This window comes from Oncorhynchus gorbuscha, linkage group LG15 (assembly GCF_021184085.1).
Source record: "Oncorhynchus gorbuscha isolate QuinsamMale2020 ecotype Even-year linkage group LG15, OgorEven_v1.0, whole genome shotgun sequence".
Taxonomy (NCBI): Eukaryota; Metazoa; Chordata; class Actinopteri; order Salmoniformes; family Salmonidae; genus Oncorhynchus; species Oncorhynchus gorbuscha.
Window position 1 is genome coordinate 64,748,746 of NC_060187.1, and position 18,889 is coordinate 64,767,634.

The window sequence follows — 18,889 nt, forward strand, 5'->3', positions numbered from 1 at the left end:
CTCATCAGCTGCATACAGTGCTGCCACACTGAGCACTCTGTAGGGGAGTGGATGTCTCGGGGGTAAGAGGAGAGTTGTCTGTGACTAGAAAACGGTCTCTATTCAGCAGCTAATTGTCAGCCTTGTGATGGTGCCTCATGGGACAGTGTTCGGGTATCAACAGTCAGATGAACTCTCAGAGAGTAGGGTAAGGATGATGTTGCCCAGGCTTAATGACGGAATCTTCTGTCGTAAGGTCACTCACAAGATGCATGCCTCGGATGAGTTTTCTTCCAATTAAGTTTTTGCACAGCAGAAAATGTATAAGGTGTTGGTCAAACTTTGTCAGAATGAAAAGAGAACTGAGTGCCATTTCCTGAGGTAACCACAGTCTTGAATAAACAAAGTGCTTCCCCGGCTAGGAGTTGTGAAGTTCCCTGTTGTCATTTCATTAATCACTCTATTGAGTAACTTGTAATGTGAGAAATTATAACAGCATCCTGCTTCTATCAACTTGTAGATTTTCACACAGAACTGCTATTGATCAATGAATGTGCTGTACTGTGTACTCCATGCACTTGGATGACTTTCTGGTTCTTTATCAAGCAGAACAATGGCCATTACACAGTCTTAATCATTGGATCACTGAAAGTAAACCGACCAGAGAAAAGTCACGATAGCTAGGGGATACATGGTTAGAGAGCTAAACAGGATTTGCAGTGTTCCCTTTCCCAAATGAGGTAGACACACATCGACAAAGGCCTACACACTCCGACCACACACACATTCTGCGGCAGATCATCTGGCCCCCTGTCCCTGCTCATCGCCATGGTGATGTGATAGTCCCCAGCAGAGCCCTGGGTGGGTAATGGTCCATGAAGAGCAGGGGGTAATGTGCCTAATCGTGTCTGAAATGACAGAGGCTAGGGACATGCACCCTCATTATGAAGGCCCATGTATACTGGGGGTGGACTCATTCAATTCCTACTTCTCTTGGGCCATGTGGCATCCCAAGGCACAGAGGCGGGGGGGTGGGTGTTGGCTAGCTATCCCCCTGTTATCCAAAACCGTGAAGGGATTCGCCTCCCCCCCAGTGAAACTGCAGCGGTGTTCAGTTTGTGAGGTCACAGCATATCAGAGGGGGTGGGTCTGCATTAGGATAATGCGCCTCTATTTAGCTTGTACGACAGGTGTTGGCAGAAAATAAACATCCCTGGAGCAGACAGGTGCATAAAGCGGTTGATTGAGGATAGAATTGGCATTTATTCTAATTGCGTCTTTTTATGGAACTGTGGTCCCTGGCCAAACTGAAGCTGGGTCATAAAGATTGACTTGTTAAGGTTTATGTATGAATTAAAAATGGATCCTTTTAAAAGATGACACCGTGGCCTCATCCACCCCTCATAAAGGCTCCCATTTTCTCATCATTAAGTTTCATTTTCGCACAGTGCTGTGAAAAAGCCCTCAAACCACCAGACTGAAGACATCTCTTCAAACCACAGAACCATCACTGTGGTCTAATCCAAATGAATGTCAGATAATCAATGTGCGGCCCCAGCGGCCCTCAATTCCTTGCCCTACAAAGAGGACCAACTGCCAGTATCTCCCAGATGGCTTGACAAGTCCAGTTCATTAAAAACAAAACGATCCCATACATCCCATCCAAAACAGAACACAGAGAGCGAGTGTGGGTCGGGATAAGCAGTGGCTTATATCCCATCGACAGCTGTCAGATCATCAGCCTGCCTCTCCATTCACTCTGTAAAAAGCAATTGATTAGATAAAGAAAACGGACAGCAACAAATTCCTAAAGGGTGCTGCATGGTTTACATGTTTATGGGGAGGGTGTGGTGTGTTTGTGTTTGTGACATGGCAAGTTTTGGTGGGCGGCATTCGGTGTGGCGGTAGCAGCTTGGACCCTGGTATCGGGTTTTAGATCATGCCCCTGTCACTATGGAAATATCCCATTGAGAAGAAGCTGAAGAATTTACTGGTTGAGGCGATAAACAACATGAACACAATAGATTCTCCACAAGCAGGGCAATTTGAAGGCAGGCCCCAAATATATTTGTGAAATCACATCTTAAAAGACTGTTAAATGAAGCCAGTGGCTTTATGGGGCTTGGGCATAGTGAGTCTCTGAGTTTAAGAAGAAGTTGACTTTGTCACTGTGGAATGTCTATGCATGTCTTTTAAAGAGGCGGAAGTCGGCCCCTGCTCTCTCAGTGATGCTTACCATCACATCAGTCACTCACTCAGCATGAAAGACTGGACGTGCCTCACATGCAGTACGTTTCAAGTCTACATGATAGGGTTTTTTCTACCGTGTCACTGTCATCAAGCCCTAGATAAAGGCCTCTTGCCAAATCCCCACCACCAGCACCCGTCTGGAAGTGAACTCCAGGACAACAGTGTATGCATCAGATCAAAGGGACTTATGCTGGTTTATATTACATTACTGTAGCTAGGATTTAATTGGATTACGTTGGGCATTTCGTCATAGCATTTTCCACTTCCACAAGCTCCACATCTATCCCCAGCTGTGAGGCTCGTCAACGTGTGGAGAACTTCACAAACAGGAACCGCAACTATTCAGGGTGCTGCTGATAAACACGCCAAGAAGCTCATCCACTCAGTGCCTTTGTGTGGAAATCTGTGGAAGGTCCAGAAGCCTCAGAGGTTCTGTAGGGTCAGTGTATCTGTTGGTCTGTCTTGCATAAGCTCCTGCAGGCACTGTGCTTGTCTTTCTGTGAGTCATCTTTGCATTTTCCTGGCTTTATAGCCATTGGATAAATACTCTGCACTTGTCGATATTTGATCTCTGCCCCATCTCCATAACCTTTGATTTTCACACTCTACATGTTTATGATCGTCGGTCTAGTCTATGCATATTAATGAGAGCAGAGAGACAGTTATGCAAATAATTTCATAGTTTTATTGAGTTTATTTAGCATGTTTTAAACTGCGACTTTACCAAGTGTTTTTTAAACTTCAAGATCCCTCAAGCATTTGCATAATCAGTATAAATGTGAGCATACTCTTAACTTTAGGCCATTGCTCAACCTTCAGAGCATTTACAAAGATATTGGATCATCAATGATATATTCTGATTAGATGGGGTGACAGTGGTGTTTTGGGGACATGCTGTTTGGCCTGCTCAGGCAGGAAGCCACCGCATCATATCCTGTTTGCTCAAGCTGTCTACCTCCTCTGAGAAGCCGAAAAGCCTGTGAGTTAATCCATTGGGAGTAATGTCCTCATATATCGCCCAGGCAGGACACGCGGGAGGCAGTAATTCATGAAGTAAACAGGAGCAGACACCGCCTCCCCTCGATTTATGACACTGTGATCATCGCTTGACCTCATCGCTAAATGCAACCGTCTCCTCTGAATCAGAATGAGGCAGCCCGTTATCAATATTGATGGGGTTCATATCTCTGTTGACTTTATTTTCAGCTCCCCATTTAAGAGTTGTGTGGCAGGATCACATTGGTGAACTACATCAATCTGGGCTGTGCTGAGTTGAAACCCTTAGAGGACACGCTGCCCTTATTAAGTTGGTGCCAAAACACAGGTCACAGCATTCTGTAGATTTAGTTTAACAAATCCCTGCGCAATCCGCATCCATCTGTCCCAGTCTCTCATCCCAGAAATCAAGCAGATGTGGAAATTAGCATTTCGAGACAATTCAGATCTGACACATAGCTTACCTGAGTGATTAATAATGCAGAGAGTAAACTTTGCTCAAACTTGAATCGTCTGAATTTCTTACAGGAGCCACTCGTTTTTCCCATCTAGTCAAACAATTTATAGTTTCTTTTGTTGTATATTAGGTGAAAGTGGGTACCTGTCACCTCCCCCTTGGGCCTGGTGTCTTGGTGCAGACAGTGGGGGTCGCGTTCCCCTGTGGGGGCGGTGGTTAATTGTGTGAAGTCACCTGTGAAAGACTGAATGCTCAGTGTAAATGAGCCAGGTGTCGCAGTAAGGGGCCCTTGTGGCCTCACCTCTCTCTCCGTTCCTGTCCCTCTCCTTCTCTCTCTGTGTTCAGGCTGCCATCACAGTTCAGCTAACACTCAATCACAATGCCGCACTGGCAGTGAGCATCGCATGCTAATGAGAGCTTAGCATCCAAACTTAGAAAGTTCCAACAGCTAATGTAGAACTTGATAGCAGGATTATAGTGAGCATTATGAAGCCGACACTGCTGTTGTAGTGATTCACATTAGCCTGTGACTGTTTTAACAGATAATGGTACAGCTAACTTTGGTTGTAGCTATGTTAACCTGTGTCTCACTCTCTCCCCTTCTAGGTGGTGGTGTGCCCGCTGTTGGCCATGCTGTTCTGGTGAGGTGTGGTAAACCCCTGCCAACATGAGGCTGGTGCACGGGTCGCCTCGGCCCCTCCCCCTTCTGGCGGTGGTCCTGGCTCTAGCCCTCACAGCACTCTTACCTCACCTGACCATGGGAGTCACACCCTTCCCCCAGGACCTGGAGCCAATCAGCATTGGGGGGAGAGAACGTGAGTGCAAGCCCATCATGATGCAATGTTGCTCCTTAGTTCAGGGGTGCATGAAGTTCTGATGTACCGTTAAAGGGCAGCATCATGTCTAGTTGTATGTACACATATTTTGTCAGTTGTCTTACAGATCTATGTCAGTAATAGGATGACGACTTCAAATACATAATTGCCACTATCGAAATAAAATGGCTATACATTTTAGCTATATGACATAATACAGTGTCTGATTGGGCCACATGTACAGCCCGTCAGTGGCACGTGTGGTCAGGAGGTCCTGGCCAGCCCCATTTATTTAAGAGGTGACAGAGACTGAGGCCTGGCGCTTTAATTTATCTATCTGGAGGAGTGGAACATTAGCATAAATAGCCACGCTAATAGATCTATATTTGGAGCCCATCTCAGGTGTAATGAGGGCCATTTATCAGCAGGTCTGTAGGTAACTGGGCGTCAGAACCCCTCACAACTCCCCAGGATGTCCATTATGTATGGTAATACATCCAGCACCCAGATCCACCTCCGGAATCATCTCCCTCACAGAGGCTAATTGGAGGAACTGGGTTAGTGGTTTCCATGGCGACGCGGCAGCCAAAACTTTAAAGGAACTGAATGTGCTGAGGAGTAATTAAAGGAACGAGCGAGCGTTCGCCGGGGTGGACTTATCCCGCTCCCTTTCTGCCCCACAGTGAATTACTGCTCTGCTTGACCCAATCGTCCCAGAGTTAAAATCTTTAACCTCTTGAAGCTAGAGGGAACTATTTTTATGTTTGGAAAAATAACGTTCCCAAAGTAAACTGCCTATTTCTCAGGACCAGATGCTAGAATATGCATATAATTGACAGATTAGGATAGAAAACACTCTAAAGTTTCCAAAACTGTCCAAAATATTGTCTGTGAGTATAACAGAATTTTTATTTTGAAAAATGAGCCAGAAAGATAACATCACGTCAGGTGAGTTTTGCTCACGCAACAGAGTTCGGACAGCCATTGCCTTTCCCTCTCCTACTGATAAAGACATTTGCGGTTGATATATTATTGATTATATATTTTAAAAACAACCTGAGGATTGATTATAAAAAACGTTTGACATGTTTCTGTGGACATTACGGATATTATTTGGAATTTTTGTCTGCATTGTCGTGACCGCTCTTTCCTGTGGATTTCTGAACATAACGCATCAAACAAACGGGAGGTATTTTGGATATAAAAATAATCTTTATGAAACAAAAGGAACATTTATTGTGTAACTGGGAGTCTCGTGAGTGAAAACATCCGAAGATCATCAAAGGTAAGCGATTAATTTGATTGCTTTGCTGATTTCCGTGACCAAGCTACTTAATGCTAAGTGTACATAATGTTTTGTCGGACGTTCGATAAACTTACACAAACGCTTGGATTTCTTTCACTGTAAAACATAATTTAAAAATCTTAGACGACAGGTGGATTAACAAAAGGGTAAGCTGTGTTTTGCAATATTGCACTTGTGATTTCATGAATATGAATATTTTTTTATAATATTATGTGAATGTGGGGCTATGCTATTCAGCGGTTGTTGATGACAATTATCCCGCTTAAGGGATGGGTAGCATCAAGAAGTTAATTAAACAGCCGGACTTGCTTAGTTGGGGGATAGATGCTTCCCCTGAGGAGATTAAAATGGGACACTATCTGAAATTACAGAGGTTAAATTGGACGGTTAAATTGGATTTCCTTTCCGTCAAAATGTGCTAGAAATTGCTCCCTGACTGTCTCGTGATTTTTAGCGAGCTGGACAATCAAGAAACTGTATGAATATAGGTCCACCATTTGTACACCGTTTAGAATTTTTGTTTTGTAATTTCAAAGTATATTGAGTTCATTTCTCAAAGTATATTGAGCGTGGGGCCTAGGATTGAGCCTTGGTGACAGGCAGTGGCTGAGACAGCAGATGTTCTGACTTTCTACACTGCAATCTTTGAGAGAGGTAGTTGGCAAACCAGTCCAAAGACCCCTCAGACACCAATACTCCTTTGCCGGACTACAAGAATGGAATGGTCTACCGTATCAAAATCTTCAGCCAAGTCAATAAAAATAGCAGCACACCATTGCTTAGAATCAAGGGCAATGGTGACAACATTGAGGACCTTTGAGGTTGCAGTGACACGTCCATAACCTGAGCGGGAACCAGATTGCGTACTAGAGATAATACTATAGATATCAAGAAAGCCAGTCAGTTGATTATTGACAAAAAATGTTCCAACACTTTTGATAAATAAGGCAAAATAGAAATAGGCCTATAACAGTTAGGATCAGCTTGATCTCCCCTTTTAAATAAAGGATGAACCGTGGCTGCCTTCCAAGCAATGGGAACCTCCCCAGAAAGGAGAGGCAGGCTTGGCGATGATAGGGGAAGCAACCTTAAAGACCCAGATGGTTTTTTGGGGTCAAGTTTAAGGAGCTCCTTTAGCACCTTGTGACCGCCTGCAGGGAGAAACTTTGTAGCGGGGCAGGGGGAAAAAAGGGAGGCGTTTCAGGGCTAGTCGCGTGAGAAGGGGTGGGAGATGAGGAAATTTCGGACAGGCGAGGAGGAATGGCTGAGTCAAATAGGAATCCTGACTTAATGAAGTAGTGATTTAAAGAGCTCAGCCATGTGCTTCTTGTCAGTAACAACCACATTATCAACATGAAGGGACATGTGCAGCTGTGAGGAGGAGGGTTTATTCTCCAGGTCTTTAACCCTTTTCCAGAACTTTTTGTGGTTAGACCCACAGAGAGAGAACTGCTCCTTAAAGTAACTAACTTTGGCCACCCGGATAGCCTGAGCGCACTTATTTCGCATTTGCCTGAACGAGAGCCAGTCAGCCTGAGAATGCGTGTGCCGAGCCTTTCGCCAAATGCAATTCTTGAGGTGGAGTAACGCTGCAAGGTCATGGTCGAACCAGGGGTTGAACCAGGGGCTGGTTTGTTAATAATACCACTGAAAATATCAAAAAATAAGTTCCAAGTGTCTTCGACAGAGGGGGCGGGATCAAGCTGATTCTATACCATTTTACAGAGGCCAGTTCATGAAGGAAGGCTTACTCATTAACGTTTTTTAGCAAGCGTCTATGACAAATCAGGACAGGTCCGTTTCACTGAGCAGCCATTACGAACACAGGCTGTAAAACAGTGATCACTACGGTCAACACACAAAACACCAGACTCATACCGATCAGGATTATTTGTGAGGATAACATAGAGGAGAGTTGCATTTTCTGGGTGTTTGGAGTCATCCCTTGTGGGATTGGTAATAATCTGAGAAAGATTTAGGGAGTCACATTTGCTTTAGTACTTGGTCAGGTGGTTTAAGCATGTCCCAGTTGTTGCAGTGTTTTTGTTTTGTCCAGCTCTTGTGATAAACTTAGGGTCTGGCGATGCTTCCCACTCCCCCCTCTTATTTTACACAGTTAAGTGTATTATCTCTAGCAGCACAGAATAGAGTCATGGGACAGCCCACAATAACAACCACCTGACAGTTAAAACTAATTGCAATCTGGGCATCTGCAGCAAATGTGGGGCAAAGGAAAAGCATACAAAATAGAAACTGAGAAACGCATACTGAAATCGGAGGGTTTTATCAAGTCAACAACCTATTTTCTCTCTCTCGTACTCAAACAATCTCTATTTTTGTGCTTGAATTCACCCTATTTTCAGATTCACACACTTGATTTCTTTAGTGCCTGGTTTGTCGTTATGGAGATGTGTTTTCGCCAGATGAACACTGTCACTGAACTGAGCTTGCTACTCTTTCCCCCTCCCCATGCAGACTCCTACCTGTACCCAAGTTTCCAGGGCCTCATGTCGGACAACGATACAGTACGACTGGGCCTGGACTTCCAGAGGATGCTCCGGATCAACCACATGCTCTACATCGCAGCCAGGTCAGTCAACACACCTCTCAGTATTGTTCACCTAACTGTAATGCACTGTACTGCCTTACATTATCCCTGTATTGAAAGCTCTTCATTGAATCCCTTTGTATTATTTCTGTCATTGTATCAGTCAACCGTATTGGATAGCTCCCGTTACGTTCATATTGTCATACAGTAGGTTCATTATCTAAAAGGTTCCTCAGGCTCAGCAAGAAGCCATTCTACATCAATAAGCCTGCATTAAAGAGCTTTGTGACTGACCCTAATCAATCTAATTTAGGCTAAGAACAGGTAGCCTGGGTGTGGTGTGGTGGGATTGGGTTTCAGGGCATAGAGGAGACGGCTTGAAATGTTTTCTGACCTTTGACCTCTTACAGGGATCATGTGTTTGCTGTCAGTCTCAGTGCCTCCTCTGAGCAGATTGTCCCACAACAGGTAAGCCTTATGTTGTCTTACAAACACATCGTTTACATGAGTTATGACCTCATGGGTCATAGACTAGTGTATCATTGCAGCTGGCTGGACATAAGAGCATTACTGGTGGTTCAATGGCTCCTACTTTTCTGCTCATCTTTTAAATATAGTTTATTTGTGTTGTTTTCTTCTTACTCAGCCAATCTCTTCATTCATGCAGATATGAAGCCATTTCACTTCAGACAGATATCCAATAGAAGTCATGTCGTGCACTCCTGGTTTTGAAGTGCTGTGCTCTCTCTCTCCCATCTGAATCGCATTTGTCAAACATGATTGCACTTAAATAAAAATCACTTTAAGGCTTGTGTTTGCTTGTGCCTATCATATTTAGATTCATTTACAGCATGAGTCATCCCTATAAGGGACCCACTCAACATCAATGAGATCTAACGTTATTGATGTACATGATTGCAGTGGAAATACATGAGAGGAATGATGTGTAGTGCAGAGAATTGTCGGAAGAGAAAGTATGTATTTTAAAGGAAGTTAGGAGAACTAAGAATATGTGCATTGCATAGTACATAGTTCATTGGTCATCAGCCATATTACCAACCTGACTTTCTCACTTTCCCATGCTTCTTATCGGTCTCAGTGAGCTCATTAGTGTGCGGCTGAGTCATAATCAAAAACCTAGGGTCTGCTTCATCATGGATCTATTCCTTTTCTATGGCCCAGTTTCAGTTCTAATCCCCAGTCTCCTCACCAGACCCTTCATGATCCCCCACTCAGAGATACTGTATTTCAAAGGCCTGGATGGGTATAAGCAATAAATAGCTAACTCCACCTCACTCTGCCAGAGGTCTAGGGGGAACTATTAGCATATTGCTGACGTCTATCCTATTTATCCTATCATATTGGATCTTCAATAGGGAAGTGAGAAGAGCCTTGGGGGAAATATTTCACTCCACTTTAAGGCCCAGAAGGGTAGCGGTTGAGTCTTGAGCCAAAAGGGGGATTTCACTTTAGTCTCTGGAGAAATCTTATTTCCCAGCATGCCCCATGGTGAGGAGTTTGGCGCTCCTGCAGGGAGGACAGCGGGGTCAGTAAATCACCCTTCCAGTCAGTTGGCAGTGGAACAGTGGACCTGAACTGGTGGGCAGTGCATTAAACCACCTTCAACCAGGCGACCTTGTTAACAAGTTGATGGATTTCTTCCTATTCACTCCACTAGCGGGGGGTCAATGCTAGGAGATAAGGACATCCAGGAGGACCATAGATAGCTAGTATCAGGGCAATCTACTTCCCACAGGAATGCATTGCAGATTCCTTTCTGATTCCTTGATCGAATTATCCATAGAGATGAATTATCCATAGAGATGTCTTGTTGTTAAGAAGTACAGGTGGATTGTGATGGATTGTATGGGAGATGGGTTGTAAGAGAGGAACAATAGTCTTTAGTTGCACGCTGACAAAGTTAGACACATCTCCTCAGGTGTTTCAGATGTTTGTCTGTCTGATTGTTTGTTTGTCAGAAGCTTCTTTTTCATCACAGCTGTCTCCTAATAGCATTTGAATGGCTGGGTGAAAAAAGGGTCTCTTTCTTGCTCTGACAGTTGGTTGTCTGTGTGTTGCAGAAATTGACTTGGAAGACAAAGGACGTGGATAAATGCACAGTGAGGGGGAAGAACAGCGTGAGTATCTCTCTCTCTCCCTTTCTTTCTTTCTTTCTTTTTCTCTCTCTGTTTCTCGCTCTCCGACTGTCTGTTATTTGATGTTGGAGGGTAGCACTAACAATAGCATAGATTGCTTATCAAAATCGGCACCGCAGGTATCTGTAGTTCCAGAACTAGTCTGTGGCACATGCAGCGTCAGCCTCCCAGAGCTCTAGTGAAACCATAGAGATCAGCACAGGGATTATGGGAATGACAAGAATAGGAACAGAAGTATGACTGAGAGGGTGTGCGTGTGCACACTTAGCAAAATGCAATTCAGTGCATAATAAGCTGTGCAATGACACTGCATGTGGGGTGATAACACCAGCAGCCAGTAGTCACATTGCCGTCCTCTGAAACCCAGCCATTTCCCTTTGACAGGATGAGTGCTACAACTACATCAAAGTTCTGGTCCCACGCAATGACGAGACGCTATTTGCCTGCGGTACCAACGCCTTTAACCCCACCTGCCGCAACTACAAGGTAGGACACTACACCTCAGTCACCTTTCTATCTAAAGCCCCCAGCTCCATACCCTGCACTGTTCTGAAACCTAACAGATGGGGTAAATAAGCTCAGTTAAAAAAATTGTTGAACCAATGTCTAAGTGCTCCTTTCCGTAGCATGGGGTGGTTTAGCGGTTAAGGGCGCTGCATTCAGAGCATATGCCTACAGGTGTTGACATACTGACTTTCTCCTAACTTTTTCATACTATCTACAGTATAAAATCATCAAATCAACGTTGTCGTGCACAGATAGGGCTCCAGATTGCATAAACACTTCAAAGGAGTGCTGCTATCCTGGATGTTGATGGAGAAACATGTTGACTCAACCAAGGTTGGCAGCGGTCTGTTGACTGAACACAGATCCAGGATGATAATAACTGTCTTTATTTACACATCTGAGGAATAAACTGCAACCGCAGATTTGAGATCATGTCATCCTCCGAGGGACAGAGTGGGGGAAAGAGAGAGAGGGAGGGAGAGAGCGAGAGAAGGGAGGGGAGAGAGAAAACAAAACTTGCCTGAAAACTGGAGTCAGAATCCCAGGAGAGCCACTACTTTAGTTCCAAAAGAACTCACGCCACCTAGTCTCTATGGCTATCTGACTGCTCAAATGATTAACAACCCAAAGTGTGCAAGAGCGAGATCTCGGCTAAGTGGAAACATACAAAGGAAAAAAGCGATACGTTAATCGTGACCATGGTGCGTAGATGGACTCATACTCCCCAGGATGTCTACCAATACAAAAGAAGTCTGGTTGAGCTGAGATGACATCACGGTTCTGGGCAGTGATTCATGGTGTGTTTTTTGGAAGAGGGGACGTAACGTCTACAGTCTGAGAAGTCCAATGGGGAGCTGGCTAAATCCATACAGACCACTGCAGAGGATTTACCTTTTCCGCCATAGACTCCCAATGGAAGACGTTGATTTACACTTTATCCAGAACAAATTCCTCTCCCTGTCCCCCTCCCTCCCGGCTCGGAAAAACCAGGAGCGATGACTACCCGGAGAACTGGGAATAGTGTGCTGAAGTGGAAATCATATCATGCAATCTGTCTGCAGCATTCCTTGGAAAGACTGAGAAGGGCAGTGGGGTCAGGAGCGGGTCTGTTAGGGTAAAGGGGATTGGATTATCGGTGTGGACGGGTGGAAGATGTTTTATTTTGCACATGTAAATTGATCGCCACAAAACACTCTGCCCAATGAGCCAGCTGGATCAAAGACAGAGGTTGTGTGACCAGGTGGTAGTTAGACCAGGAAGTGAAAACCTGTAGCCTCTAGTCTAAATCACACTGTATTGAAGCCCCAGAACCATGGTTAAGCAGACATATCAGAGATATCACTAATAGCCACAGTAGCATTGGTGGATGTCTCACTTGGAGAGTGTACCCATAGGGGACACTGAGCAATGACACAGCATTAAATATAAACACACATGTTGACGGCTGTCACTGTGTGTGTTTGTGAAGGCTGGTGTGCTGGAGCTGCCGAGAATGACCTCTCCTCCGGGTCGCATTCTGCCCCTCTCTCTCCCCCCCCACCCCAGCCGGATTCACACGTATTGTCTGAGCCGAGGTTTACGACCTTGTTAACGGCGGGGCAGGAATAGCTGCTAAAGATCTGTGGTTAGGAGATACTGTCTCCTCACAGGGCTGCCAGAGTAGCAGCCATAGAGCAGGCTGACAGGAGTGTTACTCCTGACCTTTTGACTTTACTGTTGTTACAATGCAGTGTAAAACGTACTAAATAAAAGGTATCTTTATGACACGTGTTCCTATTTATTCATCAGGATTGACTAGAGGCTCATTCTGTCCATGACTTTAAGGGGTCGGCAGTTAGCCGTAAATCTAACCTGGTATAAAACAGAACAATACTCAAGTTTGGACTGAATCGATTTTTCAGTAAGGGGGAAATATTAAACTTAACAACTGCAAACAATGAATATTTTAGTTGAGGTTTTTCAATATAAGCTCCGTGGAGTATTTCTTTTTAGTTACACTCCTATAAATAGCTTTATGAAGTACCCCCTTCCCTCTCTTTCGTCCCTCTCTCTCCCAGATGTCCACACTGGAACAGGACGGTGAGGAGGTGGTGGGTCAGGCCCGCTGTCCCTTTGAGTCTCGCCAATCCAACGTCGGCCTCTTCGCTGGTGAGTTGCTCTGGACAGAGACAGAGAGACATGTCAGCTGGGGGCAGCAACTTGATCAGTAAACCTGCCCTCAATCTTGCCAATTTGCCAGTGACATTTAGACATAGTTCACACAGTGTTATTGAGAGCAGCACAGCCCCTACATGAAATGTAGCCAAGAGATGAAAATACACATTGGGAGGCATGGGTTTCTAGTCTTCACTGCAATTGTGTTCATTTGAAAAAAAAGAGCGCCTTTCTTAAATGAGTTATTTTGTTCCTTTCAGGTGGCGATTTCTACTCGGCCACCATGACAGACTTCCTGGCGAGTGATGCGGTAATTTACCGTAGTCTGGGAGAGAGCAGCCCGGTGCTTCGTACCGTGAAGTACGACTCAAAATGGTTACGAGGTGAGCACCTGGCTTTGGCCTCAGGTCTTAATTTGAAACAACTTGTGAATTTACCTTCCTGAATCTTCCTTCTGAATTCTTCTCAGTTTTGCATTGCCACGTATCATGAAATATTTGTATGCAGTACATTACATATTAGAGTGGTATTTCATTCTAAATCAATGTGTGGTATCCACTTGAGTGATGTTTCCTACCAAAACACTGACTGCCTAATGCATTATTATTGTGAATACCAAGTAGTACAGTCAGTTCTACTGTTTCATATTTCTCCCTTTTGTCTCCTCAGAGCCTCATTTCCTCCATGCCATTGAGTACGGGAACTATGTGTACTTCTTCTTCAGTGAGATTGCTGTGGAGTATACCACACTTGGCAAGGTAATTTATTTAACTTTGTCTCCTCTGTAAGAAAAGCACCACTTATTTTTAAAATTAGGAATCCAATGTGCCATTTGTTTATTTCTGTGTTTACGTGACTAATGCTACTACTTTTTGGAAAATGTGTTGTAATTCAAGGGTCTGAATATTTATGTAAATAATATCTTATTTTTAAAAAATTTAAATTGATAAAAATTCAGAAACTGTTTTTGGCTTTTTCATTATGGGGTATTGTGTGTAGATTGATGAGGATTTTTTTATTTAACCCATTTTAGAATAAGGCCGTAACGTAACAAAATGTGGAAAAAAAGTGAAGGGGTCGAATACATTTTTTTTTAAACGTAATAGTTTCCTGATGTTTTTTATCCCCCTCAGATATACGACAGACACTTCAAAATAAACTTCCTTTTTGATATTTTGGGGGGGACTATCTGTTGTTCCATGTAGAGAATCTGCTATTCAATGCATTTGTATGGGCTAATAGCAGTAAGCCAAATTTAAATTTTTCACCAAATAATTTTTGTGTATATTTCTTTGATACTTCAAGGTGTCTTAAAATTCAAAATCAAATAGATAAATGATGCTTCCTATGACCTTAAAACAATTCCATATCGCTTAGTAGAATCCCCCCTTGTTTCAACTGTATGTGTGATATGTGCTCTCTGGAGGGGTAGAGAACACAACTTCTTCTGTTGTAACATATGGACAATAACGTTGGATTGTATTGGATAGGCTGCAATGTAATGTCAAATGTGAAACAATGTCATGTCATGACACTGTGTTATGTTACTGAATGAACACAAAAGGAATTAAAATCTGTGGAAAAATCCTATAAAGATATTCCTCTAAACCCCCCCCCAATCAGGTTGTGTTCTCCAGAGTGGCTCGTGTATGTAAGAACGACAACGGAGGTTCTCCCAGGGTTCTAGAGCGTTACTGGACATCGTTCCTCAAAGCGCGGCTCAACTGCTCGGTGCCGGGCGATTCCTTCTTCTACTTTGACGTTCTGCAGTCGCTGACCAACGTGCTGCAGATCAATCACAGACCAGCCGTGCTGGGGGTCTTCACTACACAGGCCAACAGGTCAGTCACAGTACCAGGCAGCAACATTACAGACAGCCATACAGATATACAGTACATATTCATACAACGAGTATAATAGGGTTTTACTGTACCTCTTTTTATAGAAAATATAAATAAAAAAACAGCCAAATGCTTTCACAGAAGATAATGCTCACATTTGCAAAATCCTACCCCTTGATATTGTATATTTTTAAAAGACTCATTTATAAGATTGTTGTTTAATGTCCTTTACAACCTTGGGCAGCAGTCTTGAATGTTTTTATAGTTATACAATCCATTATAACCTGGGTTAATATGGGCCTTTCCCATTTTTAAAAATGTTTTTTATTTCACCTTAATTTAACCAGGTAAGCAAGTTGAGAACAAGTTCTAATTTATAATTGCGACCTGGCCAAGATAAAGCAAAGCAGTTCGACATATACAACAACATAGAGTTACACACAGAGTAAAACAAACATACAGTCAATAATACAGTAGGAAAATAAGTCTATATACGATGTGAGCAAATGAGATAAGGGAGGGAAAGGCAAAAAAAGGCCATGGTGGCGAAGTAAATACAATATAGCAAGTGAAACACTGGAATGGTAGATTTGCAGTTGAAGAATGTGCAAAGTAGAAATAAAAATAATGGGGTGCAAAGGAGCAAAATAAATAAATACAGTAGGGGAAGAGGTAGTTGTTTGGGCTAAATTATAGATGGGCTATGTACAGGTGCAGTAATCAGTGAGCTGCTCGAACAGCTGGTGCTTAAAGCTAGTGAGTGAGATAAGTGTTTCCAGTTTCAGAGATTTTTGTAGTTCGTTCCAGTCATTGGCAGCAGAGAACTGGGAGAGGTGGCCAAAGGAAGAATTGGTTTTGGGGGTGACCAGAGAGATATACCCGCTGGAGCGCGTGCTACAGGTGGGTGCTGTCCATGACAGATGTCTCTGTTGTTTTCCTCATCAGTATCACAGGCTCAGCAGTATGTGCATTCTACATGGACGACATTGAGAAGGCTTTCAACGGGAAGTTCAAGGAGCAGAGGAACAGTGAGTCAGCCTGGACACCCGTGCCTGAGGAGCAGGTACCCAAACCCAGGTAAGACCAACACATGTGAGTGGGAACTTTGACAGCCTCCATCCAGACATATTTACTTTATTCCAGTGTAAACACTGTCAACAAAAGTTTGCATCTACAGTATTCTATTCCCTCACCGTGAGTTCTTAGTAAATCTACCCCACTGACTTTGAAACTCCACTGACTAACTTCTGCCCCTCCTCTCGGTCTCACAGACCAGGCTGCTGTGCCGGCGACGGCTCTGCCGCTGCCTACAAGTCGTCCACGACCTTCCCCGACGACACCCTGACCTTCATCAAGAACCACCCCCTGATGGACGAGGCTGTTCCCTCCGTCAACCACCGGCCCTACTTCACACGCACAACCAGCAGGTAGCTACAGCAACAGGGTGGATGGAGGGATGAAAGATGGATAGATAAAAGGGAAAATTGATGGGTAGAAAACTTGGTCCCTTGTCTCAACATGAAAAGCCCATTAAATATAAAAGTTTGACACAGTCAGGATGAGGCCTTCCATAACACCACATCAAAGATGGACACAAAAAGGATAGGGCCTCCCCAAAATTATAGATCCAACCGGAAGGGGTCTGTGAAAAGCTGAAAAGCACATCAATGAAAGACACCGTCCGAGTGTGGTCTACCAGACTAACACAGGAAATAGCACCAGTGCCTCATTAGAAGCCCAGCCATGTAGTGGTGCTGAATGTAGAATGGGTGTCAGAGGGCTGTCAGACAGCCACCTAGCTCGGTCCCCTGCTGTGACTTACATGGTAAAGCCGAGCCAGTCTGACAGACAACCAGGCGTCTTCACACAGCGGAGGGAAGGCACGCTGTCTGTCTCACATCTGCCTCCAAATGTCACATCTGCTTCAGAACTCTCCCGAGACGAGCTGAACAACAGAACTTTAACGATGAATACCTCACGTTGTTGAGTCATTTAGCTAGCGTAGTGCCAGTCAGTGTGATGTTCTGAGTAAACAACATGTCATCAACTTGTGTGGGACTGAAGGAAAGTTGAGAGCAGCTGTACAGTGGTTTTACTTACAATAGTGTCCTGCGTATTCTTACACAGTGTTGTCACTTTGCATGCACACACTCCGACAATAATCTTTAAATGCAGATGCTTTGTCTCTTCTGCGGTATCATTATGTTAACCCCGAACCACAACCCTGTTGTTGTGTCCACCCAGGTTCAAGTTGACCCAGCTAGCAGTGGATACGTCAGCTGGGCCCTATAAGAACCACACGGTGCTGTTCCTGGGGAGCGAGGACGGCAGGGTACTGAAGATCCTGGCCAGCACCCAGCTCAACGCCTCCTTCAGCACACAGCTACTGGAGGACATCGATGTCTACAACCCCACCAAGTCAGCCTCCCTTTCTCCGTTCTTCTTCATCTACATGATGCAAACGATCTGTTTTATAATATAGTGCACTCCTCTCATAATGTTCACTTTTATTGGTTCAGCAACAAACAGAAGTCATTTTTTTGCCCGCTGTAAGAGGATAGTTATTGTATGTGATGCTTCCAAGCAGAGTCCACTGTAATAAGACAGTGATATGCATTGTGGTGCTTCCAAGCAGAGTCCACTGTAATAAGACAGTGATATGCATTGTGGTGCTTCCAAGCAGAGTCCACTGTAATAAGACAGTGATATGCATTGTGATGCTTCCAAGCAGAGTCCACTGTAATAAGACAGTGATATGCATTGTGGTGCTTCCAAGCAGAGTCCACTGTAATAAGACAGTGATATGCATTGTGGTGCTTCCAAGCAGAGTCCACTGTAATAAGACAGTGATATGCATTGTGTTGCTTCCAAGCAGAGTCCACTGTAATAAGACAGTGATATGCATTGTGGTGCTTCCAAGCAGAGTCCACTGTAATAAGACAGTGATATGCATTGTGGTGCTTCCAAGTCCACTGTAATAAGACAGTGATATGCATTGTGATGCTTCCAAGCAGAGTCCACTGTAATAAGACAGTGATATGCATTGTGATGCTTCCAAGCAGAGTCCACTGTAATAAGACAGTGATATGCATTGTGGTGCTTCCAAGCAGAGTCCACTGTAATAAGACAGTGATATGCATTGTGGTGCTTCCAAGCAGAGTCCACTGTAATAAGACAGTGATATGCATTGTGGTGCTTCCAAGCAGAGTCCACTGTAATAAGACAGTGATATGCATTGTGGTGCTTCCAAGCAGAGTCCACTGTAATAAGACAGTGATATGCATTGTGGTGCTTCCAAGCAGAGTCCACTGTAATAAGACAGTGATATGCATTGTGGTGCTTCCAAGCAGAGTCCACTGTAATAAGACAGTGATATGCATTGTGGTGCTTCCAAGCAGAGTCCACTGTAATAAGACAGTGATATGCATTGTGGTGCTGTTAGTACGTGTCCTGAACAGCATTTCAACTCCACTCTCATTTGCATACAGTCTCCCAGGGTGCTGTAGATGTCGCCATCCATCAGCATAAATTTCGGGAAATAATGAGACGTGTTTGTCGTTTCCCCTTTCCTAGATGTAATGTCCGCGGAGAGGACAGACGGGTTCTGGGATTGGAGCTGGACAGGGAACATCACGCCCTGTTTGTGGCCTTCTCCAGCTGTGTGGTCCGAGTACCTCTGAGCCGCTGCAATGACTTCGGCTCCTGCAAGAAGTGAGTGATACCCTGTCCATTATATACAGCTAGTACTGCACTGTTAACAGTTGCCAAGTGTGTAATATTATTAATTAATTATTAAGTGTGTAATATTATTAATATTAATATTGCTGTGGAATTCCAGTTTTCATGCATTTGCCTCTATAAAGGCTTCCTTCCCCCAGTG

At 44.1% G+C, this 18,889-nt stretch overlaps 1 protein-coding gene across 4 annotated transcripts in view; it reads left to right on the plus strand.

The window, feature by feature from the left end:
• The window catches only part of LOC123997764 (semaphorin-6D-like), a 132,333-nt gene that overhangs the window by 85,545 nt on the left and 27,899 nt on the right, over window positions 1–18,889 (plus strand). For all 4 annotated transcript variants that reach the window (XM_046302297.1, XM_046302296.1, XM_046302295.1 and 1 more), the window contains 13 exons: window positions 4,289–4,497; window positions 8,279–8,393; window positions 8,762–8,819; window positions 10,433–10,489; window positions 10,892–10,993; window positions 13,072–13,162; window positions 13,429–13,551; window positions 13,838–13,926; window positions 14,792–15,009; window positions 15,955–16,086; window positions 16,281–16,436; window positions 17,254–17,427; window positions 18,583–18,720. In XM_046302297.1, the coding sequence (XP_046158253.1) occupies window positions 4,350–4,497; window positions 8,279–8,393; window positions 8,762–8,819; window positions 10,433–10,489; window positions 10,892–10,993; window positions 13,072–13,162; window positions 13,429–13,551; window positions 13,838–13,926; window positions 14,792–15,009; window positions 15,955–16,086; window positions 16,281–16,436; window positions 17,254–17,427; window positions 18,583–18,720 (1,601 nt within the window). In that variant the 5' untranslated portion in view covers window positions 4,289–4,349. The remainder of the gene's footprint in view (window positions 1–4,288; window positions 4,498–8,278; window positions 8,394–8,761; window positions 8,820–10,432; window positions 10,490–10,891; window positions 10,994–13,071; window positions 13,163–13,428; window positions 13,552–13,837; window positions 13,927–14,791; window positions 15,010–15,954; window positions 16,087–16,280; window positions 16,437–17,253; window positions 17,428–18,582; window positions 18,721–18,889) is intronic.